Source organism: Mustela putorius, unplaced genomic scaffold (assembly GCF_011764305.1).
Source record: "Mustela putorius furo isolate JIRA1106 unplaced genomic scaffold, ASM1176430v1.1 tig00003923_pilon_pilon_pilon, whole genome shotgun sequence".
NCBI lineage: Eukaryota > Metazoa > Chordata > Mammalia > Carnivora > Mustelidae > Mustela > Mustela putorius.
This window is the reverse complement of record NW_025422068.1, coordinates 8,558,696-8,584,360: the sequence shown is the minus strand read 5'-3', so window position 1 is coordinate 8,584,360 and position 25,665 is coordinate 8,558,696. Positions and strand designations below refer to the sequence as shown.

At 37.5% G+C, this 25,665-nt stretch overlaps 1 protein-coding gene across 4 annotated transcripts in view; it reads left to right on the top strand.

Annotated features, from left to right (window-relative positions):
* Positions 1-25,665, top strand: part of YTHDC2 (YTH domain containing 2) — a 76,440-nt gene that overhangs the window by 31,182 nt on the left and 19,593 nt on the right. For all 4 annotated transcript variants that reach the window (XM_045069248.1, XM_045069247.1, XM_045069246.1 and 1 more), the window contains 13 exons: positions 4,456-4,582; positions 4,837-4,902; positions 9,943-10,121; positions 10,554-10,650; positions 10,731-10,818; positions 10,905-10,985; positions 12,958-13,040; positions 16,279-16,384; positions 18,332-18,451; positions 18,768-19,040; positions 21,692-21,818; positions 22,910-23,115; positions 23,452-23,647. In XM_045069248.1, the coding sequence (XP_044925183.1) occupies positions 4,456-4,582; positions 4,837-4,902; positions 9,943-10,121; positions 10,554-10,650; positions 10,731-10,818; positions 10,905-10,985; positions 12,958-13,040; positions 16,279-16,384; positions 18,332-18,451; positions 18,768-19,040; positions 21,692-21,818; positions 22,910-23,115; positions 23,452-23,647 (1,749 nt within the window). The remainder of the gene's footprint in view (positions 1-4,455; positions 4,583-4,836; positions 4,903-9,942; positions 10,122-10,553; positions 10,651-10,730; positions 10,819-10,904; positions 10,986-12,957; positions 13,041-16,278; positions 16,385-18,331; positions 18,452-18,767; positions 19,041-21,691; positions 21,819-22,909; positions 23,116-23,451; positions 23,648-25,665) is intronic.

Below are 25,665 nucleotides of genomic sequence, written 5' to 3'. Positions count from 1 at the left end.
CTTCTAAGGATCCTATCAAATGATTCATTCATCTGTTTGAATATGTTTAGTGATAGGAAGCTCACTACCTTCCTTTGGGACACTTCTTTCAATTTTGGTGTCTTTTAACTGCTAATTTTTTTTATATGTTCTGAGGAGTAAAGTGAAATCTACCTATATAGCTTCTACCCTCTTCTGCCTTTGGGGTGATATTGAGGAGATTTAGTATCTGCTTATGCCTGACAGACCTTCAGGTATGAAGATAGTTATTCTTCCAGCTTTCTCATTTTCTGGGCTGACCAGACCTGACTTCGTCTGTTTGTCTTTAATGTGAGATGCGGTTTAGTCTTCTAAAGAGGCGGTTTTGTCTGCCTAGGTTATGTGGAGTTTGTCCTTTTTTAAAAAGCATGCTGTCCTTTCCTGAGTGTTAATCTTAATGACTACCTTCAAGTTGAGTAGGTCAATCAGCCTAAAAACCTCTACTTTTTACTTACAGTAATTCAGCCTGTGGTCAGGATAGCTCTTTGCCATCCACATTGTCTTACTGATTCATACTGCCTTTGAAACTTCTAGTTCTTTTTTGTTGTTGTTTAATAACTGATTTTTTTTTTTTAAAGATTTTATTTATTTATTTATCAGAGAGAGAGAGGGGGAGAGAGCGAGCACAGGCAGACAGAATGGCAGGCAGAGGCAGAGGGAGAAGCAGGCTCCCTGCTGAGCAAGGAGCCCGATGTGGGACTCGATCCCAGGACGCTGGGATCATGACCTGAGCCGAAGGCAGCTGCTTAACCAACTGAGCCACCCAGGCGTCCCTTAATAACTCATTTTAATAAATGAATCCCTCCCATGATTTACTTGTTGTTCTGATATTTTTTTTTTTTTTAGTTTAAGACTTTCTGTTTGTTCTGTTTAAATCTCATAATTAAATGGCCCATTGCTTTTGTTTCACAACTCCCCCCCCCCAGTCTAATTGTTACCTAATATATTAATAAACTTTCTCAGGTTATGAACTCAAGAGGCCTGGGTCACTGACCAAGTGCTGTGTATGCTTTAGGTCAACATTTGGGTGTGGTTGTTCAAGTGGTTATAATTCCATTCATCTACTAATCTAGCAAACTTCTTAAGAAGGAAAGGAAGATCTTTTGGCCTTTCTTGTTTTTGTTGTTGTTTTTTTTTTTTTTTTAAAAACTTGCTTGTTCATTTATTTGACAGAGAGAGAGTGAGAGCACATAAAGGCAGAACAGCAGGCAGAGGGAGAAGCAGACTCCCCACTGAGCAGGGAGCCCAATGCAGGATTTGATCCCAGGAGCCTGGGATCATGATCATGACCTGCGCTGAAGGCAGATGCCTAAACGACTGAGCCACCCAGGCGCCCCATGGTCTTTCTTATTCTTTGTAAATTTATTTTGGTTTCTATTGCTCTATTTTTTTCTAGCTTATTGGTTATTAAATAATCTATCTGTATTTTGAAATTTTTTGTATTTGGAAACGTTGATATTTGTTCATCTCCAGTTCTCTGGCAGTCTTTTTTTTTTCCCCCACAGAAAAAAGCTTAGCCATCTTAATTGAAAGTTAAGAAAATTTGAGCTCTGAGGCATGTTGCTTTAAAATATTTGTATATTTATGAAGCATTATTCTTGACCTTTTTTTTTTTTCTAAAAGAGAATGAGAGAGAGAGAGCATGAGAAGGGGGAGGGGCTACAGGGAGGAGTCTGATATGGGACTCCATCCTGGGACTCCAGGATTATGACCTGAGAAGAAGGCAGTTTCCCAACCAACTGAGCCACCCAGGCACCCTATTCTTGACCTTCTTCCTAGATATTTCTCTAGTGTGTACTAGGCTATTACTTTGATGTCACATCCTATGAATCCAGGTTCCTCATCTCTTTTTTCTCTTTTAAAGATTTGTTTTAAAGTAATTATTATTATTTTTTTTAAGATTTTATTTATTTATTTGACAGAGATCACAAGTAGGCAGAGAGGCAGGCAGAGAGAGAGGAGGAAGCAGGCTCCCCACTGAGCAGAGAGCCTGATGCAGGGCTCGATCCCAGGACCCTGAGATCATGACCCAAGCTGAAGGCAGAGGCTCGAACTTACAACCGCGAGGTCAGAGTCACATGCTTTACTGACTGAGCCAGCTAGGTGTCTCTGGGCCACTCATCTTTTATAAGTGTTTCACTGGACATTTTTTTTATCCTTTCTTCCTTCCTTCCCTCTTGCCTTCCTTCCTTCCTTTTTTGGATTTTATTTTTTTATTTGTCAGAGAGAGAAATAGAGAGAGAGGACAAGCAGAGGAGGCAGCAGGCAGAGGGAGAAGCAGACTCCTCACTGAGCAGGGAGCCTGATGTGGGGCTCCATCCCAGGACCCAGGGATCATGACCTGAGCTGAAGGCAGACGCTTAACCGACTGAGCCACTCAGGCCTCTCTCACTGGACGTTTTCTAGAGTGCAGTATTTTTTTTTTAAGGTTTTATTTATTTATTTATTTGTCAGGGAGAAAGAGAGAGATGGAGAGCACAAGTGGGTTCCCTGCTGAGCAAGGAGCCCAGTGTGGGACTTGATCCCAGGACCCCTGGGATCATGACCTGAGCCGATGGCAGATGCTTAACCCACTGAGCCACCCAGGCATCCCTAGAGTGCAAGATTCTAATGTCTGAAGCTGTGTGAAGTGAACAAAATGCTATGGTAGCTCTTTGAACAGTTACTGACTTCCCATCTTTTTATTTCTCTTCTAAAATCTCAACCCTTAATTAGCACCAGAGTTGAAAATGCTTCATGTAATCCAGGAAACCTCCTACTTTGCAGGTTTCTTTTTAATGCCATCAGTTTCTCTGTGGAATCCTGTGGAAGTAGCTAGTAATTAGTGAGACAGGCATTCTCTGTCATGCTTACTATGCTAGTCCTCTGTTGTTGCATGACAAATGATTCCCAGCCTTAGCACCTCAGTCATTTGTTGTCTCACATTGTTCCTGAGACTCAAGAATCTGAGACCGGTTCTGGCTTCTAGTGACTGATAAAGTAGTAGTGGAGCTCTTGTCTGAGGCTTTGGTCGTCTGAAGGTTCACGGGAACTGCAGGGTTTGCTTTCGAGAGGCTCACTCACGTGGCTATTGGCAAGAGGCCTCAGGTCGTCTCGTCTCCTCTTTTGGCAGAAGGCCTCAGGTCTTGCCATCCAGACCCCTTCATAGGGCTGGCTGTCTTAATCTTCCCTGGATGTGGCAGCTGGCTTCTTTCTTAGTGAGTGAGTCAAAAGAAGGAGAGAAAGCAAGCAGGAAGCCATACGTACCTTTTAGAGTGAATCATTTGGTTTAGCTCGTACTCAAGAAGGGAACTTAGACTCTACCTCTGGAAGGGAGGAGTACTAAAGAATTGTTGGATGTTTTAAAACACCCACACTTAGTCACACCCTGCTGCTCAAAATACACACATTTTGGTTCTTTTCTCCAAGGCTATCAAACGAATATTCAGCTGAATATTCATATAGTGAGTACAGATCATAATCTTTTCAGTCCATTTTAAAACTACATGTTCCTGGCCATCCCACACCTACTGACTCTGAATCTAGGAGTCAGTCCTGGCCGTCTTTGGTTTCAGAAGTAAGGAACCTTAGGTAATTCTCTTGTAAGTCCTCCCCACTTGAAAAACCACTGACTTATATTAATAATGGTTACCAAGTTTTAGAGTATTATTAAACACTGAGGATGATTGGGTATTTATGGAAAATTAAAATTGCCCATTTGCGATTATTTTAAATTTTACTGCAGAGTTTTTTTTTTGTTTTTCCCAGTGATGATTTCTTTTTAAAATCACCAATTTTGTAATTTAAGCAGACCAGTGCTAAGTGATTATAATAGATTGCATTTCTTGAGAAATATATTCTAGGAAGGAAATTAAATTCAGTAGAACTTTAATTATTTTTCTCATGGAGGGCTTTTATGGGAAGTAAACTTTCTGCCAATGTTATTTCCATTAAGCATCTCAGAAAGTAACAGTCTGGAATGATGGGGGAATAAAAGCAAAACAAGAACAACAAAAAATGGTCTTGGACTTTGCATTTGCAGTCTTAAGCATTCTTTTCCAGTTACTGATGAACCTTAACTTTTAATTCTTTAATTATATCTTGTCATTTGGTGATCAAGACAATATCTGGGCTAGGAAGATTATTTAAGGGTTCTGCAAGTTACTAGCCTTCCTCTTTTGTTCTCATCACCCTGGTGAGCTTGAGACAGCTGAACGACTATCTCTTGTTCTCCTACCTTCCAAATGGTCATCCCTCTTCCATCCTGTTTAGACTAAGGGTGCGTTAATAATAGATCTGCGTCCAGGGTAATGTAATACTGTTACAGTGTTGTTGGATGAAGGAGCCAGTCCCAGGTTGATTGTCCTGACACTCATTTCTTTCATTTAAGTTAAAAAGGGATGAAAATGATCGAAAAGTTTGGAAATATAACCTGCATTTGTCTTTTCCTTGCTTTAGTTGATTACAGGCATAGCGAAACCAGTGCAACAGCCCTCATGGTTGCTGCAGGGCGAGGTTTTTCAAGTCAAGTAGAGCAGTTAATTAGCATGGGAGCCAACATTCACAGTAAAGCATCGAATGGCTGGTAAGTATAAACCACATCCCTTCTTGCTGTGTCTCTGTACAGCTCCACATACCGGTTTTGATTTCTTGTGTTTGTCTTTGTACTAAAAGCTATTGTGTAATAATTGTTGGTCCATCTCTAATGGTGAATGAATCCTTTGACTCGGTTTTATACATTTGAGAACATTATTTCTCTGTCTAAATTTGATCTCTTTTTAAAGAATTTTTTATTTTATTTACTTATTTATTTAAAATTTGATCTCTGAATTTTTGCAGGATGGCTTTAGATTGGGCCAAACACTTTGGACAGACTGAAATAGTGGATCTTCTAGAATCATACAGGTAAAACTTTATACTGTGTTTAATTAACCCTAACCTGTCTTTTTTAAATGCTTAACCATGTAAATGACAGCATATGACAAGGTAGGCTATAGTCTCTTTTGCAGAGATTTTCTTTTTTCTTTTTTGAATTCTAAGGAACTTTTGTGTGATTGTTATTTTTTGTTTTTGATAGGGTGCCAGTAAGATCCAGTGTTATAATACTTTTTAAAATTTCATTTTGCAAAGCAGAAGGGGGATTTTCAGTTAAACCTAGTAGATACAACACATGTAATTTATCTTTGCATTTTCCTAGAACCTCATTGAAATGGTAAGGAAGGATTATAAAATGTGTAAGCTAACAAAGTCGAAGAGATTGGAAGAGGACATAGCAACTGGTGGAAGATAGGAGTAATAGAAGGCTAATGGATTAGTGGTGTTTGACTTAGCAGAGCTGAGAAAATGGAAAGCTCAGTGCAGGGAAGGGAGGTACCAGGGAGAAACCAGCTCATTTTAGCTTCTTAGAGGTTCAAAAACCCCACCCAGAATTGATTGAAATTCTTTCCGAGGAACATTCAGAATTCCAGATTTCCACCTCTCCTGCCATTAGCTGAGATCTCCCTTCCCTACCTTGGCAGGAAGTGGGAAGTTTATTAAAAAATTAAGCCACATGAAGCTTTGGACTGGGGCCCATCAAGCACAGAGGGGAGCGGTAGTGAGGTATCAAAGAGGAAGGTCCCCCGACAGACTGAAGGCTGAGATTCCATCCACTCCCTTCCACTGCTGTCCCTGTCGCCGTTTCCTGTTAGAAGCTTACATTCTTCAGCAGAAAATGGGAGAATTCTTTCCTGGGAAAACAGACCAAGCCGACAGAAAAGAATTAGAATTATGGAAGGTTTGGTATTCTTTTCATTGAAATGACCATCTTTAAGCCAAATAGCTCGACAGTCGCTGCCTGTGCACATGGACGTTTTTTGTGCATTCTCTTTGAAGATTAACAAACTGCCAAGCAAGTTTGAGGGGAAAAGTACCCATGATCAAGCAACAAAAAACCCTGGAACTTTGATGGGCTGCGCATCAGTAATCAGAAGAAAACTTCAAAAGCTAGTAGAAAATACTCATAAAACAGAAACAATGTGTTATAAAACAGGAACAGAACACAAATCTTTATTCAGATTTTATCTTCATGAGGGCTACCTAAATTTATCCTGTTGTGGTAGTTTACCTTCTTGTGCTGTTGATCCTTCTCAACCTACTCTATTTTTCCTTTTTTTTTTTTTTTAAAGATTTTATTTATTTATTTGACAGACAGAGATCACAAGTAGGCAGAGAGGCAGGCAGAGAGAGAAGGGAAATCAGGCTCCCTGTGGAGCAGAAAGCCCGATGATGTGGGGCTCCATCCCAGGACTCTAGGATCATGACCTGAGCCGAAGGCAGAGACTTTAACCCACTGAGCCACCCAGGCGCCCCTATTTTTCCTTTTGTCTGTAGGACCTGTCACCCTCTGACACATTTTTTTTTTTCTTTTTAAAAAATTAAATTCAATTAATGAACATACGTTTTTAGTTTCAGAGGTAGAGTTCAGTGATTCATCAGTTTTTTTTTTTTGTTTGTATTTTTTTTTTCTCAGAACTTATTCATATTTTCAAGATTTTATTTGAGAGAGAGAGTGTGTGTGTGCCTGTCTCTCTAGTGAGAAGGTGGGAGGGACAGAGGGAGGAGAAGCAGGCTTCCTGCTGAGCAGAGAGCCCGATGCAGGGCTCAGTCCCAGAACCGTGAGATCATGACCTGAGACAAAGGCAGAGGCTTAACCCACTGAGCCACCCAGGTGCCCATCATCTTATTTTTCTTTTTTAGTTTCTTTTTCTTTAAAAATTTCAATTCAATTAATTAACATGTAATATATTATTAGTTTCAGAGGTAGAGGTCAGTAATTCGTCAGTCTTGTATAATATCCAGTGCTCATTACATCACATGCCCTCCTTAATGTCTGTCACCCAGATACCCCATTCCGTAAACTCCCTCCCCTCCAGCAGCCTTTTGTTTTCCATGATTAAGAGTGTCTTATGGTTTATTTCCGTCTCTGATTTCATCTTGTTTTATTTTTTTCCTCTCTTCTTCTGATCCTCTGTCTTGTTTCCTAATTTCCACATATGAGTGAGATCATATATGTATAAATTTGATTTAAAAAAAAAGATTTGGACAATACTTTCAAATGCAATGACACAAATCGTTTATTTAGGTAATTAAAGGTTTTGGCTAAAGTTAGATTAGATATTTAGATAGATATGTAGATCTTAGATTAAATATCTAAAGAAAAGAAAAAGGTAATTTTAAAAGAAAATATATCCAAAGAAAATATGTTTTATAATATATTGATAGCACTTTGTTTTCAACCTATATGAATCAAAAAAGATAAAAATGAATCTTAAGTTAAAATATACTAAAATATCTTTTACACAAGAATATAAAAATGTTTTATTTGAGTTGGGGTTTTGGATTTTATTCTATAGATAATAGTCTCAGGTGAAGTGAATGTTTGAAGTATGAAATTATTATTCTTGTTATTTTAATTTCATTAAATGATAATGAAGGTTAGAGTCACAAAGTTCTTAACAGACCCAAATGCCAATTATATTATGCCAGATTTTGTTGTCATTTCAATAATAGCACCCAGAACTAGCAGTCCTTTTTGACATTGATGCTTTGAATGTTCCAGACGTTCTTAGGGTGCTGGGAATAGCTCAGTAGACACTACAGATTACCAAGTAGCAGTAATTTGGATAGTATTCTAATTATCCTGCCTAACTGGGCTTTCTTTTTATTCTGCAGATCATGACATCATCAATTACAAATTTCAAATGTTTAAAATTAAATTTATGATGTTTGCAGGATTACTGATAATTGATAAGTAAAGTTAGAGCTTTATTTTTTTTTTTTTAAATTATTTGAGAGAGAGAGGAAGAACACAGAGCAAGGGAGAAAGTTGTGGGGGGAGAGGTAGGGGGAGAGGGAGAAGTGGGCTCCCTGCTCATGGGCTCCATCCCAGGACCCTGCGATCATGACCTGAGCTGAAGGCAGATGCTTAAGTGACTGACCTGCCTAGGGGCTCCTAAAGTTAGAGCTTTAAACGTGGTCTTTTTATGATCGGCTTCTGTCACAGCATTGTACCCTCTTCATTTACCTGTTAAGAAGTAAGAAAACAAAAAATTTGGGATGTTTTAAAATGAATCTTAAAATTTAAAATAACTACAGTTAGAATTTTAGTATTTTCTCTTTTGAAAGCAGGTTTAGTTATTTTTCTGCTAAGCTCTTTGGAAGAAATTGGGCAGAACTGAACTTCTTAGAAATCTTAGTAATAGTTACTAGTAATGGCAGAAGATTACATTTTACCTATGGGATGAAAAAGCAAGCTGTTATTTCAGTAATTTATGCTGATTTAGGGCTTTTGGAAGATAGCATAATCAATCTGCTTTTAATATGGAATAACCAAATTGGCAGTCATGTTAAGCTGGCACCGGTAGAATTGTTTTAAATGTAGACTTTGGGGGCACCTCGGTGGCTCAGTGGGTTAAAGCCTCTGCCTTCGGCTCAGGTCATGATCCCAGGTCCTGGGATCGAGCTCTGCATCGGGCTCTCTGCTCAGCAGGGAGCCTGCTTTGTCCTCCCTCTCTCTCTGCCTGCCTCTCTGCCTACTTGTGATCTCTGTCTGTCAAATAAATAAATAAAATCTTAAAAAAAAAATAAATGTAGACTTTGCTTCAGAGTGTTGTTTATAAGAGTGAACAATTAGAAACAACCTATTAAAAAGTGCAAATGATGATCAAAGGTTTGTGTGTTTTAAGTTTTTTTGAGATAAAGTTTACAACCATGTAATTCATCCTTTTGAGTGTACAATTCAGTGGCGTTTAGTGTGTTTGCCTTGTTATGAATTTTTTTCAAGATTTTATTTATTTATTAAGAGAGAGCAAGCAGAGGGAGGGGAGAAGGAGAGGGAGAGGGAGATCTTGAGCAGACTCTGCACTAGGTGCGGATCTCAACAACCCTGAGATCATGACCTGAGCTGAAACCAAGAGTCGGATGCTCAAACAGCTGAGCCACCCAGGTGCTCCCATGTTATGCAGTTATTATGATAATAATTTTGAGAACATTTTCATCACCACCCCCCAAAAATTCCTGTAATCATTAGCAGGCACTCCTCATCTTCCCCAGCTCTTCCAGCCCTAGGCAACTAGTCTGCTTCCTGTTTCTGTAGATTTGTCTATTCCATACACTTGATCTAAGTGGAATGATATATACGTGGTCTTTTTATGATCGGCTTCTGTCACAGCATGATGTTTTCAAGGTTCATCCATTCATGTTCTAACATCCTTTCTGACTTGAGTTATACTCTGCTCTGTGGCTAGATCACAGTTTGTTTAACCATTCTTCAGTTGATGTACATTTGGGTGGTTTCCACTTTTTGGCTGTTATGAATAATACTAGTGTGAACATTTGTGTACACCAGTTTATATAAACATATATTTTCATTACTCTTGTTTATAAACCTAGGGGTGGAATTGCTGGGGCATCTGTAACACTGTGTTTAAACATTTTGAGGAATGGCCACATTGCTTTTCGAAGTGACATCATCATTTTATGTTCCCATTAACAATGTATAATGGTTACAATTTCTCCACACCCTCTTTAACACATATTATCTTCTGTCTTTTGATTATATCGTCATCCTACTGGTATGAAGTGGTATCTCACTGTGGTTTTGATTTTCATTTCTCTGATACGTAATGTTGTTGAACATCTTTTCAATGTGTTTATTGGCCATTTGTATGTTTTCTTTGGAGAAGTATCTTCAGATTGTGTTTTCGAAAAGCACTTATTGATAGCTTTTACTTTGGATAATGTATGTGTAAGCCAAAACATGAATTGTAGCTAGGACGTTAAGTATCATTTACCCTCCTTAGGGTATATTCAAAATTTAAAGAAGGACATCATGGGAATCATTGACTTTAAAGGATTACTGTTTTTGATGAAAATTGAGTTGGTCTTTTTTTTCTTTTTTTTAAGTGCTTCACTGGAGTTTGGAAATCTAGATGAAAGTTCTCTGGTTCACACAAACGGAAGTGACCTCAGTGCAGAAGACAGAGAGCTCCTGAAAGCTTATCATCACAGTTTTGATGATGAAAAAGTAGACTTGGATTTGATCATGCACCTTCTTTACAATATCTGTCATGGTTGTGATGCTGGTAAATGAGTATTGTCTAAAATAACTAGAACAGCAAAGTGTACTTCAGTTTCCAAGATAATATTTTGTGTGTACAGATTTTTACAGAATTCCATTGGCAGTACTGCATAAGTAATCTCTTAAGTGTCCTAAGTATTACACTTTATCAGTATTTCAAAACTAGTGATATAGCTCATCATAGCTGGGCCTGTCCGTAGTTTCTGGTTTGTAAAGCCAGAGATTTAATATTTTATTTCATTTATTTTAAAAGATTTATTTATTTGAAAGGGAGACAGAGAAAGAGAAGGAGCAGGTGGTAGGGTAGAGGAAGAAGGAGAAGCAGGCTCCCCCAGGATCCCAGGATCATGACCTGCACTGAAGGCAGCTGCTTAACTAAGCCACCCAGCTGCCCCGAGATGTGATTTTTTTTTTTTTTAAATCCTTGTTTTCCAAGGTGCAATATTAATTTTCCTACCTGGATATGATGAAATTGTTGGACTGAGGGATCGCATCCTGTTTGATGACAAGCGGTTTGCTGACAACACACATAGGTAAAAGCTAAAGTTTTATATTTGTTGCTCTAAGTAACTGATAGGTATCATAGTGTATTTTCCCTTTCCATTGTCAACAGATACCAAGTCTTTATGCTTCATTCAAATATGCAAACGTCAGATCAAAAGAAAGTATTAAAAAACCCACCTGCCGGTGTTCGAAAAATAGTAAGCTTCATACAGTTTTCTTTTGTCCATTGCAATAGCCATTGGTCCTGTATTCATATTAACTGTGATGTCACATCCCCTTGCAGATCCTTTCCACCAATATTGCTGAAACCAGCATCACAGTCAACGATGTTGTCTTTGTTATTGATTCTGGTAAGGTGAAAGAGGTATGTGTAGATAAGTTGTATTTTGTTTAAATGAAGAGGGTTACGTTACATTCCAATAAATGGTTTTATGATTCATTTTAATGAGAAGATGGTTCTGCATGAATTTAACATAGTAATTGTTGATTTCTCCAAAGTGAATATTTTACCATAAGCAGTTCAGAATGTAGGATCTAATTATTGTAACAGATTATACAGATTGTAACAGATTATACAAAAATAAAAAATAAAACAAACTAGCTTCTGCTGATTAAATACTAGGAAGAATGTAAAGGGTTGGCTAAAGTTTTGTCACTGTATGGGAATTGGATTACATGTTTTGTATGCTTTCCTTCTTTCCTTCTACATATGGGCATGGAACATGTCCCTCTTCTTCAGAGTTAATCTCCAGGGCTCCACATGTAGTGGGTATTCAAAAGACATTTTGTTCAAGAGAACCATCCTGAGACAGTGCAAGCAGTCAGACCAGACTTCAGCAGATGCCAGTTAGCAGCCACACGGGCCCAGCATCTGCTTTTATAAAAATAAATATCGCTGGAACACTGCCCTGTTCACTCTTTTGTCTCTTGTCTGTGGTCGCTTTCACACTGCAACTGGAAGAGTTGCAACAGCGACCCTCTACAAAGGCTAAAATATTTACTGCCAGCCCAGATATAAAGAAAAGACAATATTTATTTTCTGTTAGCACTGGGATGCTCAGCAGTTCTCAATATCCTTCATTTTGGTGGATCCTTTCACGGAAAGAATGGAAAGTGATAGAGGTGGTTGATTTTCAAGGGAAGATCCTGTCTATATTGTGGAAAGCAAATGATTTCTGTTATAGTGGATAGCAATGATCATGTTTTAATGTGGGAAAATTTGTTAATTGCTTTTTAATGTTTTCAATGTAATTTTTAGGAATATCTTAAAGAAAACAAAATTTTATTATAAAATTTGGACATTTCAGTATAGTTGGGTACTATAAAGAAGAGATATGTTTTATTTTTTTTATCAGAGGTTAGTGATGCATATTATCACAAAGTCTGAATGGTGAGTCAATGAAAATTCAGATTTTATTGCCCTGATTATCTAAAGCTGATGAAGTAGATTTTTAATATCTTAGAAATTAATTCCTATAGGTGTCATTTATCAAGTAAACCATGGTTTGGAACATGATGGTAGTGTCAGAAGTTATTTTACATACAAAACTGACAAATATGACATTTTATTAAAAACCACATAAGTAGCATCTTTTCTAAAAATCCCATAATTAAACTATTATAAGAACACATTTGTATTTGCTCTATTTAGTTATTTTATGAAAGGGAAAGTATAAGTCACTGAATGGTTAAGTGTATATTTTAGTTAGGAATGCATTCTTTAAAAATCTCTACAGTAAATTTTGGCTTTAGATTAGTTAGGGAATATAGAGGTGATAACGGTTCTTTACTTTCTCTTTTACAACATTCTGGTTAGGCTAACTGTTCGTAGTTCAGCAGAGGGTAAAATGAAAAGGAGTAAAAATTCTTCACTTGGGGATAGGATTGGTTCAGTGATTATTGTTATTCCTCCATATCAGCTCCCTGGCACATATTTTAGAAACTGTCTTCCCCTGATCATTCCTATTCTTCCTGGTGATAGAAATCTGATAGGAAATGACCTCAAGAGAATAGATTTTTCTTCAGTCTTGATGTCTATGAGTACTGACTACTATTATTCAAGTGTAGCAGAGAGGAACAAATAACTAAACAAGGCAGGGAATGAGGAAGTTTTTATAGCTCTTCGGAGTTTATTTTTCATTCTTTTTACTTAGAATGTTTGTAACCAGATATGGGGATTTTTTTTTTTTTAAATCTGTGCCCCATTCTAAATATCTAATCAAAAGGGGCTTCGAATTAAACTTGGCATGTTAAAATATATTCATAATACTTCTTGCTATTTCTTCTTAAACACCTTTTATAAAAGTTTTAATATGAAGATAACTTAAATATTACAGAAATCCTTTGATGCACTGAATTTTGTTACAATGTTAAAAATGGTGTGGATTTCCAAAGCTAGTGCCATACAACGAAAAGGCAGGTAATGTATATTTAATGTACATTCATTCACTCAATTGCCTATAAAATGGAAACATTTTGATATGTATTACATATTTAATGTATATTCTGCTTCTTTCTATATTAAATGTTAACATTTTCATGTTAGTCTTAATTCTTATATTGTTTTTTTTTTAATTTTTAATTTTTTATAAACATATATGTTTATCCCCAGGGGTACAGGTCTGTGAATCACCAGGTTTACACACTTCACAGCACTCACCAAAGCACATACCCTCCCCAATGTCCATAATCCCACCCCCTTCTCCCAAACCCCCTCCCCCCAGCAACCCTCAGTTTGTTTTGTGAGATTACATTGTTTTTGCAAGGCAAGGCATTTCAGTACTTTCTTTAAAAGTTGAATTCAGGTTATGTTAAAAATTTTTGACTAGTATAATCTGTCCTCAGAAGATGTAAGAAACTTAAAAAAAACAAAATTGAAAGGAAAATATTTTAAACATTTGCAGTATAGGACAAAGGGCTAATTGCTATATTATGCAAAAAACTCTTTAAAATAAGTTCATAATAACCAACACATTAACCTCACATACACTACCTCATATATGCCAGAATAAGTGCAAATTAATGAGGAAATTTTTTTGCTTATCACCAGATTGGCATTGATGAAAATGTTTAACAGTACCTACAACAGAGTTGGCCAAAGCATGGGCCAGTAAGCTTTCATAGTTTGCTGATGGGAGTGTAAACTGCTGTGACTTCTTCAGAGGACAGTTTGAAACTGTTTATCCAAATCTCCCCTTTGCCGGTGGATTCTGCTTCTCGTAGTTTATCCTGAGTGTACCTGTGCATGTGCCCAGACGTGTGTTGAAGAATGTTTTCCACAGCACTGTTTGTAATAGTGAACTCTCTGGAAGTTTGGTAGTTAAATAAATTATGCAATAGTTGTGCAATGTATATTAGACTATGACGATGAAAGATGTGGATGTTTGTATTGTTTTATGTGCGATGAGTTCTCCGAATATATTATTAATTGAAAAAAGTAAGGTGTACAATATGCATCTATAGTATTTGTACTTAATATATATGTATAGTGCTAAATAAATATATATGTATGTATATATGTATTTAGGGCAGAATTGCATTGACAGATTTGAGAGAAACATTAAAAAACAATTGTTGACTCTGAGAAGGAGGACTTGTGGAACTCTTTGAAGGAAGGAGGATTTAATTTTCTTTTTTTTTTTGTAGTTTGGTTATTTATTTTAGTATGTACTTGCATTACTTTTTCTTTTTAAAAAAGGGAAGATTTAAAAGTATCCTATTTATCAGTAATCATTTGACTAATTTTTCTTGCATTTTAATAGGAAAACATCTGATACTGACTAGCAGTGGCTCATGTGCTGAAGCTGGTGGATGCATTATTTCTGTACTTTATAATTTCATGGAATGTTCTTGAAGGCTTTTGCTATTACCGTACCAGTCGTTTTCCTATGACAGGGTGTGGCTTGATAACACTAGCTAAAGTTAGTTAGTAATACTCCATCTCTTCATCGTGTTTACCTCTTAATCGTGTTTACCTCTTAATCGTATATTATCCGGGAGGAAAATCAGAAATTATAGGAATTTTCCTTGTCTTATTTTTCAGCCTATTTCTTTTGACAGCCATTACTGTGTAAGTGTTAGGGATGCGACAATGAATAAACTGTAGTCTGATGAGTGAGGTTTGTGGTGGGGGAATGGTGCAGTCCATCCTGGAATCCAGTAAAATAAGCAATTTTAATACCATGTGATTTGCACTACAACTGGATAATGCTTCTGGAGGAGTGAGGGTAGACTCTGAGATAAATACAAATGAAGAGTTTTTTGAAAAGGCTTTTCTAGCAAAGGCGAGGCACGCACAGAGGCCTAAAGGCAAGAGTGAACAACAAAGTTGTCTGGGTGGAGTTTAGTTTAGAGGAGAATAGTGAAAAAAATGACTAAGTTGTAGACACGTCCTTTAAGGATCATTTTGTGTTTCCTCTCTCTTTTTCTTCTTAATAAACCAGAGGATGACATGATTTTAGTATTCTTTCATCTCCTTGAAGAATGAATTGGTAGAGACAAAACTGATGGCAGGAGGATCCAGTAGGAGGCTCTTTCATTAATACTTGGAATTTACAAAAAGGGAGAGATGACAATAGTCTGGATTGTGATAGCGGTGTTAGAAGATATTAAGGAGAGCAGTATTGGGGCGAGTGTGTGTCCAGGGGCAAGGAGTAGTGTGGAGTCAAGGATGTCATACAGGTGTCTGTGTTAGAAACTTGTGTGGATGGTGGTGCCCTTGTCGGGGGAAATGGGAATAGCGGTTATGTTGGTGAGAAGAATTAATCTTTGGTTGTGTTGAGCTTGGGTTGGCTAGAAAATCCAAGTGGAGCTAAGAGGCTTTTGAAGTATGGGTGTAGGGTTAGGGTGAAGAGATCTCAGTGCGTGAAAATTAAAGTCAGGAGGATACTTACGATCCCCTTGGGAGCGAGGATGGACTAAGAGAGCAGAGGGCTGAGGTCCAGCCTCACAGGAACACTGCATTTAAGGACTGGCGAAGGATGGAAATGTCTCAGAGAAGGCTGAATAGGAGGGAAAGCAGAGGGGTTGATAGTGAGGACAGTACTGATGAAGGAAGCAGTGGTCCAATGTCTCATTTTGTCACTTGTAGCACAGTGTGTTGTAGCTTTGTGATGGGAGGGATATTTCTGGATCTCTATCGCTTAGCACATTCAGCCTGGCCATTAGCTGATACAGTGACTCTGGGGGAAATGAAGAGAGGCTGCTTTCCTTCAGGATATTTCTCTCCTACTTCCCAGAAAGTGATACAAGTCTTTCTGGTGACAGGAACTGCCACTCTCTGGAGTTGTGTAATGCTTACTTTGCACAGCTCTGAGCTGTGGGCTTGTGCATGGTGCTTGTGTCAGTTGAGTAAAGCAGATGAAACGTCAATTACCGTGTATTTTTTCATTATTTTTACTCACTTTCATGTGTATGTCACTTACAGATTTGTTTTTATCATTACCTTAGTAGGTGTATCAGGTAGGTGTCATTCGTAAGTTTTTATGAATGATGCCTAGACAAGTGACGTGCCTTCTGGAAAGATTCGGGAGGGAATCACAGTCAGCTGTCCTGACACTGGTCCATTGCTCTGTCTTCTAAAGCACACTGCTTTTAGAGTTGCCGTGGTCTAGTCTTTATTCCTTGTTTGAAGCTTAATTTTTTATTTCACTTTTAAGGGCAGGGAGATGCAGACCTGGAATTTGTTTCCGGCTGTTCAGTAGACTCCGATTCCAGAATATGTTGGAATTTCAGACTCCAGAACTTTTGAGAATGCCATTACAGGTAGAAATGTACTGAACTCTAAAAGGCTGCTTTCAGGGGTGAGGGAGGAGAGGGACCACTTCAACTTAATACCAGTCGAACTTTTAAATGGTAATTCCTAAAACAAAATTATAAAATATATATGATGGGAGGTGGTTATGTATCTAACTAATATTTTTTTTCTAGACAAGAACATTTAATCCAGGGAAGTCTGGGTGGCTCTGTCAGTTGGGCAACTGCCTTCAGCTCAGGTCCTGATCCCAGGGTCCTGGAATTGAGCCCTGCTTTGGGCTCCGTGCTCAGTGGGGAGCCTGCTTCTCCCTCTCACCTTGCCTGCTACTCTGCCTGTTTGTGCTGTCTGTCACATAAGTAAATAAAAATTCTTAAAAAAAAGTTTAATCCATAAACCTCCAAAATTTTATTTATTTATTTTTATTTTTTTTAAAGATTTTATTTATTTATTTGACAGACAGAGGTCACAAGTAGGCAGGCAGAGAGAGAGGAAGGGAAGCAGGCTCCCTGCCGAGCAGAGAACCCGACTCCGGGCTCGATCCCAGGACCCTGGGATCATGACCTGAGCCATAGGCAGAGTCTTTAACCCACTGAGCCACCCAGGCGCCCCCAAAATTTTAAAGGACTACTTGAGTTCATTTAAATTATGGTACAGTTTATATATATATATATATATATATATATATATATTTTAAAAGCAACATTTTAGAAGTCTGTCAACCATATAATAGTGTTCATCTTTCACATTCTCATTGAGGATTAGAAAACAAATTATTTAAATTCCAAAAGATAATAGCAAAATTTCAGTTTAAGATGCTGAGGTTAATCTTGGTAGTCTGGAACTCAGTCCACTGAGATTTCCTGACCTTTACTAATTGTTTTGAAAAATGGTTTTCTGACTTCACACTAGCCAGACGTTGTAGTTTCTAGGGAAACCTACCAGAAATACATTAATTTGGTTCTCTGGTGTGCTGAGCCAGATGCTAGCTTCCAAACTTTTTTAAAGATTTTATTTCTTTATTTGAGAAAGAGAGAGAGGGCGTGGTAGGAATGGACAGAGGGAGGTGAGAGAGAAACTCTAACTAGACTCCACTCTGAGAGCAGAGCCTCACTCAGGACTTGATGTCATGACCCTGAGATTAGGGCCTCGGCTGAAAACCAGAGTCAGTCATTTAACTAACTGAGCCACCAATGTGCACCCCCCCCCCCACTGTTCTTTTTATTTAAATAATTTTTTTTAAAAAACATTTTGTTTATTTGACAGAGTGAGAGTGAGCACAAGTAGGCGGGAGTAGCAGAGGGAGAGGGAGAAGCAGGCTCTGCACTGAGCAGGGAGCCCAGTGTGGGGCTCCATCCTAGGACCCTGGCATCATGACTAGAGTGGAAGGCAGATGCTTAACTGACCAAGTCATCCATGTGCCCCTCTACTGTTCAATTTTTTTTTTTAAGATTTTATTTATTTATTTGAGAGAGGGAACACAAGTGGGTGGCCGTGGGAGGGACAGAGGGAGAAGCAGGCTGAGCAGGGAGCTTGATGGGCTTGATTTCAGGACCCTGGGATCACGACCTGAGCCCAAGGCAGACATTTAACCGACTGAGCCACCCAGGTGCTCCTCTACTGTTCATTTTAATCAGAAGACTCTGCTAGTCTGTTTGGGGACTATGTTTCCCATGATTTCTTTCTCTTTTTTCTTTTTTAAAGATTTTATTTATTTGAAAGAGAGAGAGCATGAGCAGGGGGAGTGGCAGAGGGAGAAGCAGAAGCAGTCTTCACGCTGAGCGGGAAGCCCATGAGATCTGGCGCTCAGGCTCGATCCCAGGACCCTGGGATCCTGACCTGAGCCAAAGGCAGACACTTAACGACTGAGCCACCCAGGGGCCTCTGATGATTTCTTTGAAAGTCAAAATCAACATAAATTTCAGCATTTCAAAATGATTTGCTGTTCTTGTTTACAGGAACTTTGTTTACATACTAAGCTGTTAGCTCCAGTGAACTGTCCTATTGCCGATTTCCTTATGAAAGCTCCTGAACCCCCACCAGCTTTAATTGTAAGAAATGCTGTACAGATGCTTAAGGTTGGTGTCTCCACAGTTTTATTTTACCTGTTTTACTTGAAATTTAAACACAGTGAGGATACATCTTACTGAATTTTGTCCTTAAAAATGTTATCTTAAATAATCATGTACTTTGAATAATACTCTCATGGTAATTATAGTAAAACAGTAGAGTTCATAGTTCTTTTTTATATAAAATATGGAAAGCAGAATTTTTTTTATAAGATGTAGCAGAAGAAAATTAACATTTTCATTTCCTGATGACTTTTTAGGTATGTGATTTGATTAAGCATAGTTTTTGGTCGTGTCAGATTCTGTTTTGTGTTCTTTTATTTAGACAATAGATGCAATGGATGCCTGGGAGGATCTCACTGAGCTGGGATATCATTTGGCTGACTTGCCGGTAGAGCCACATCTTGGTAAAATGGTCCTGTGCGCTGTTGTTTTAAAGTGTCTGGACCCCATCCTCACAATTGCTTGCACGCTAGCCTATCGAGACCCTTTTGTCCTGCCAACCCAGGCTTCTCAAAAACGGGCAGCTATGCTATGTAGGAAACGCTTCACTGCAGGGACTTTCAGTGACCACATGGCCCTTCTCCGAGCATTCCAGGTATGGTTTATTATTGTCATTTCATTTCTGAACATGGTGTTGCCTATACACGTATCTGGGGCAAGTGTAATGAATTCACAAAGAGACACGATTCCATTAATTTTGTTTCATTCAGAAGTCATATTTTATGCTGGCTTATAAAAATACCTTTCTACTGTTAATGTGCTGGAATTATCAGTTTCTACCTTTTTTCTCTTTCATTTTCTCAGTTTTCTCCATGTAGGAATATGTGAATGCATGTATTTATGTTTATTTACTTGTATTCTTTTTTTTTTTTAAGATTTTATTTATTCCTTTGACAGAGACAGATCAGAAGTAGGCAGAGAGGAAGGCACAGAGAGGAGGAAGCAGGCTCCCCGCCAAGCAGAGAGCCCGATGTGGGACTCGATCCCAGGACCCTGAGATCATGACCTGAGCTGAAGGCAGAGGCTTTAACCCACTGAGCCACCCAGGCGCCCCTTGTATTCATTTTCTAATACTCAAGTTCCTACTCTTTTAATCCTATCTTGGGTAGGGAATGCACTAAAATTTTAGTTAAGAAGCAATGTATATTACTCAAAGTGTATAGAACAAACATTGGAAGAAAATTACCTTGAATTTAGTATCTATTTATTGATTTCTTTTTAGAGTACATCTTTTTCTTATGTGCTCGCAACACTGCACTACGAACTTAATTTTATAAAGTAAAATCCAAATATCACTTAAAACTTTTCAAGATAGGAGTAGTGAGAAATTGAGGAATGTGATAAATGAGAAAGCAAAGATAAGGAAAATGGGATTCTGAGGGAAGGAAGTGATACGTAATTTAGAATTTCAAATAATGTGGAGAAGATGATGTTACTTCTTGAAAAGGTAGACATGTTATTTATCCTTAAATTCTCTCGAATGTAGGCTGTGACTATACTTTATTCTTTGTGACTATACATTTTTTCAAAAAAATTTCATTTTGTTTATGCAGAAAATACTCTTTTTCCAGGCATACAGGAATTTTCTGTTATATATAGATTAAAAAAAAATAATGGCAAGCTGTTTTGTGAGCATCATTGAACAATGGATAATATCATGCTATTGAGTTCATTAGATACTCCATGTTATGGTAGATTAGTTGAGTGGATAATAGAGGGAGATTTGGTGTAGAATTCCTATGCATTCTTTGTTTTTTCCCCAGCTCCTTCAAAAGCAGAGAGGATAAAGTACTGCCTTGGTCTTTTAGTTATATTCCAAAGTAAGAAAAGTCATTTTCAAAGAGGAGCTTTCTTATACTGCATATAGATGGTTTCTGGAAATCTCACTTCCCATTCTCAGATAAATTAAGAAGAGGTTGATATAAAGTTTTTTTTTGGAGGACAGGAGTGGTAGAATCCTTACATATAAACGGTGTTATGGTGGCTTAGTTAAAAACCTCCAGTACTTCAGTGGAAGAAGACTAGCAGACACATCTGAAAAGGTAGATGTTTTTACATAGCTGGTCTGTTTAGGTTAATGGATACTTTATTCTCATTAGGATTTTATAAACTGAATGGCTTTCATAGCATTTGAATATAAATTAATGATAAATTTTATTTAATCATGAAGTCTTAGATTTTTCTTATATTTAATTTTAAAATTTATATTTTTTAAAAATTGAGATGTCATTGACATATAAGATTAGTTTTAGGTGTAAAACATAATGATACTATAATTGTATATATTGGGAAATGATCTCTATAGTAAGTCTAGTTAACATCCATCATTGCACATAGTTACAAATATTTTTCTGTTGTGATGAGAACTTTTAAGATTTACTCTCTGATATGTTAGATTTATTGTGATCATTTCATAATACATACAAATACTGAATCACTATTTTGTATACCTGAAATGAATATAATGTTAAATGCCAGTGATACCTCAATTTAAAAAAAAGTTTACAAAAAAAAAAAAATCTACTCTTTGGGTACCCGAGTAGAGCAGTTGTTTGGGCATTCAGCCCCTTCTGCTCAGGTCATGAGATTGAGCCCCGCATTGGGCTCTGCACTCAGCGAGTGCAGAGAATATCATGAATATCATGAGACTCTCTTTCCCTCTGCCCCTCTGCAGACTCTCTTTTTCTCTAAAACAAATAAATCTTTTAAAAAAACTATACTCTTAGCAACTTCCAGATATACAATGTAATGTTATTAACTATGGTGACCTTGCTGTAAGTTACAGGACTTAAATATTTTATAACTTTAAGCTTGTATCTTTTGACCCTCTTCACCCCACCTCTCTCTCCTCCCCTGCCTCTGGGAACTACCAATCTGTTCTCTGTATCTTTGAGTTTTGGGTTTTTTGTTTGTTTGTTTGTTTAATTTTGTTTATTTATTTGACAGAGATCACAAGTAGGCAGAGAGAGAGGAGGAAGCAGGCTCCCTGCTAAGCAGAGAGCCCAATGCGGGGCTCGATCCCAGGACCCTGGGATCATGAACTGAGCCGAAGGCAGAGACTTTAACCCACTGAGCCACCCAGGCACCCCTGAGTTTTGTTTTTTTTTAATAAGGGCCTAGATTTTATCAAATAATTAGAAGGAGAATTGACCTTGACCTCTAGCTAATGTAAAGGTTTTCAGTTACTTTGCAGCCTAACTAAGGAATTTAGTGAATGTATCTTGTTATATAATTATATTTTCGTAGGCATGGCAGAAAGCACGAAGCGATGGGTGGGAGCGAGCCTTTTGTGAAAAGAATTTTCTTTCACAAGCTACCATGGAAATAATCATTGGCATGAGAACTCAGTTGCTTGGTCAGCTTAGAGCATCAGGTAAAATTTTCCCTAAAAAACTTACTTAGACCACTGAGAGCACCTTACATAATTATAGCTATTTGTGTTTTTATTGTTAACTGATGCCATCTGATATTATTTTTGTGACATTTTCACATTGTTTTATATCTTGTATATAACAAACTGCTTTGTAGACTCCTTTGTGATTTCAGCTTTTGTTTGTTCGTTAGAAAAACGATATTGTAGAAGCTGTAGTTGAGAAATCTATGAGTACCTTTTGATACTATAGGCAGTGAGCAATTTATAGTACATTTGTTGGCAAAAAGCAATTTAGATGTTGTTCTGTTTTATCACTTTAATAAACAGCTGTTTAGCTCTATAATAGATTTAAATATATAAAAGTAGGTTGATACAAATGTGGTCTTCATATTTTTAGAACATAAAACGCTAGTAATCTCTCTTTAAGGCACTTTTTTTTTTTTTTAAGAGAATGCCAGTATTGTTATGTCAGTTTGGAATTATTTCTTTAAATTTCCTTTTGTTAATTTTTTAATAAATTTCCTTTTGAGTAGCATAGTACATTGAGAATATAGTCGAAAAATACCAGAGCCCAGATGCATGGATGAGCTAAAGAGCCAAAGTAATAAAAGGAGTGAACCAAAAGGTTTTAGAGTGGTCTCAAATATTAGGAAATATGAAAGGCTTTGGAAATTCAAGCAAGAGTATATGTATTGCCGTCACTCTAGAATTCATGTCTGTCATAACCAAAATGTTATTAATACCAGTCAGAAGAATGATTTAGATTTTCAGCTATGATTTTAGTATATTTCTTTTTTAAAAAAATTTTAGTACATTTCTGATAGCATCTTACAATGAACTTTATAGCAAGGATGTGTATTCTTTAGAAGTCCCTAAGTCCCCCATACTTTACTTTAGCCTGAGCAAACTTAAACTTTCTTAGAATGTTGATTCTGTATTTTAAACTTTACAGAGGAGATTTTATTAATTATTGTGGAATTTGAATATCATGAAACGTGCATGGGTTAGTACAATTTTTGTAAGAAACACACATGTTTGAAAGTATATTTTGTGCAATAGTGTGTTGTTGTGTTTTTTTCCCCTCCGTCTAGGCTTTGTTAGGGCACGAGGTGGCGGTGACATTCGAGATGTTAACACAAATTCCGAGAACTGGGCTGTCGTTAAAGCTGCCTTGGTAGCAGGCATGTATCCTAATTTAGTCCACGTGGACAGAGAAAATGTCGTATTGACAGGGCCGAAGGAGAAGAAAGTTCGGTTTCATCCCACTTCAGTTCTCAGCCAGCCTCAATATAAAAAGGTAAAATATTTTTAATGCTCTTAGGCCTTGAGGTGAAAGTAATCTAATTTACATAGTTGAAGAGCAACAAAAAGATGTTTCACAGACCAAGCAATTAATTGGCTATATATGTATAATTAAACATTGGAACAAAATTTTGATGTAATCTTAGCATTGGAAGAGGTCATGTGTTAGGTAATGAGGACTTGTTTTCCAGCTGCGTGAGCAATGACTTGCTTTACTGTTTGCCTGACAATATCTGTCATCTGTTGCTCTGAGGGACTTACTGCAGGTTAAAAGTATGGCCAGTAAAGTAGGTGGTAAATTAGTTAAGATTTTGATTTCTTTTTCTGATAGATTCCTCCAGCCAATGGTCAGGCTGCAGCGATTCAGGCACTCCCTACAGATTGGCTTATTTATGATGAGATGACCAGAGCTCACAGAATAGCTAACATTAGATGTTGTTCGGCAGTGACCCCTGTCACCGTGTTGGTATTCTGTGGACCAGCGAGGCTGGCAAGTAATGCTCTTCAGGAACCTTCATCGTTTCGAGGTAAATGGATCATAAGGAAATACAAATCTATTTGAAATGAAAAAAAAAAAAAGATTTTTTTTACTAGACCAAATAAGATTTGAAATTCCAAACACATATGTAGGAGTAGCTCTCTTTTGATATATTGAGACAAATTAAGAAAATACTAAAGTGTACCTCAGTTCTTAAAATTGATTTCTAAAGTAACTCGTTACTGGTTTGTGCATTTTTGGTTAATTTTGCTATAGGAAGTTTACTTTTCTCTCCCACTTGAAGTTAAATAATAGTTTAACATAAAGGTAATTGTTTAAAGGAAATCGTAAGAGTGACCCATGACCCCATTTCCCTTATGCAAGCAAACACTTTTTATATTATGTTAAGAATATTGGGGCACCTGGGTGGCTCAGCCGGTTGAAAGTCTGCCTTCTGCTCAGGTCATGATCCCAGGATCCTGGGATCAAGTCCCATATCGGGATCCCTGCTTGGCGGGGAGACTGCTTCTGTCTTCCTCTGCATCTCCCCCAGCTTATTCCTTCTCTCTCTCTCTCAAATAAATAAAACTCTTAAAAAAAAAAAAAAAGGATGTAGCCAAAAAAAAAAGATTATGTGATTTTATAAAGTTATATATATTTTTTATTTTATATCCTGCTATTTTCATTGTACAAAAATATTTATATTAATGGCTGCAAAATATTCTATCACTTAAAAGTGGCAATAATACATTTAAAATGTTCCTTTGTACTTGCTTGTTTTCAAGTTTTTGCTGTTCAGTGATTCAGCAAATATTCATTGGTCAACTCCTATATGTCAAGGATGCTAGACATTGAAGATGTAACAGAAAACAGTATAGACAAGGTGTTTTGGTCCTTAAGAGTTTACATGGTAGTGGGGGGTAGACAGTAAAAAAGTAAATAATCTGCATGCTACTATGAAGGAAATAAAGAGGACTGCCTTAGGGGGGTAACTTGTTTTAGAAAGAGACCCTAGAACAAGTATCTCTGAAGGGGTGTGATTTGAGTATAAAACCTAAAGTATGAGACGCTGTTAGGAAGAGAAGCAGATTCAAAATGATTCTGGAGGTACTGCTAATTGCTGGATTGAATGGGTGGTGAGTGGAAGGGAGAAGTCAGTAACTTGCAGGATTTTGGCTGTGGTAGCTTGCTGGAGTAACTTTTTAAAATTCTTTTTTCTTCTTGATGTTCACCTTGGATGGTTTCTACCGCCCTGTCTTCTACTCATCTAATCTGATGTTCAGTCCTTTTAGTTTATATTTCATTTCAGTTCTTATATCTCTCAGCTTTCTCTTCATATACTGTTTTAGAAAGCTTACATGATTGTATATCACATTTGGCATCTTTGTTTTTTTTAAAGTATTCATTTATTTAAATCATCTCTACACCCACCATGGGCCCTGAACTCACAAACCCGAGATCAAGACCTGAGATGAGGGACGCCTGGGTGGCTCAGTTGGTTAAGCAGCTGCCTTTGGCTCAGGTCATGATCCCAGCGTCCTGGGATCGGGTCCCACATTGGGCGCCTTGCTCGGCAGGGAGCCTGCTTCTCCCTCTGCCTCTGCCTGCCATTCTGTCTGCCTGTGATCGCTCTCTCCCTCTCTCTCTCTGATAAATAAATAAAATCTTTAAAAAAAAAAAAAAAAAAAAAGACCTGAGATGAGATGAAGAGTCAGCCACTTAACTGAGCTACCCTGGTGCTACATCTCCTTTTCTTCTTTTAAATTTGAAACTTATGAATTTACATGAGCTTTTCTTGATTTATAGTGTTTTCATTCCCTTCTTTATGTTCTTAGTTTTCTTCTCCATCCGGTTAATATTTAAAGATTGTGTTTTGATTTTTAAGTTCTTGTCTTTTTTTTTTTTTAAGATTTTATTTATTTGAGAGAAAGAAAGAGAACACAAATTGGGGTGAGGAGGGGCAGAGGGAGGAGGAAAAGCAGACTCCCCGCTAAGCAGGGAACCTGATGTGGGACTCGATCCCAGGACCCTGAGATGATGACCTGAGCCGAAGGCAGTCGCTTAACT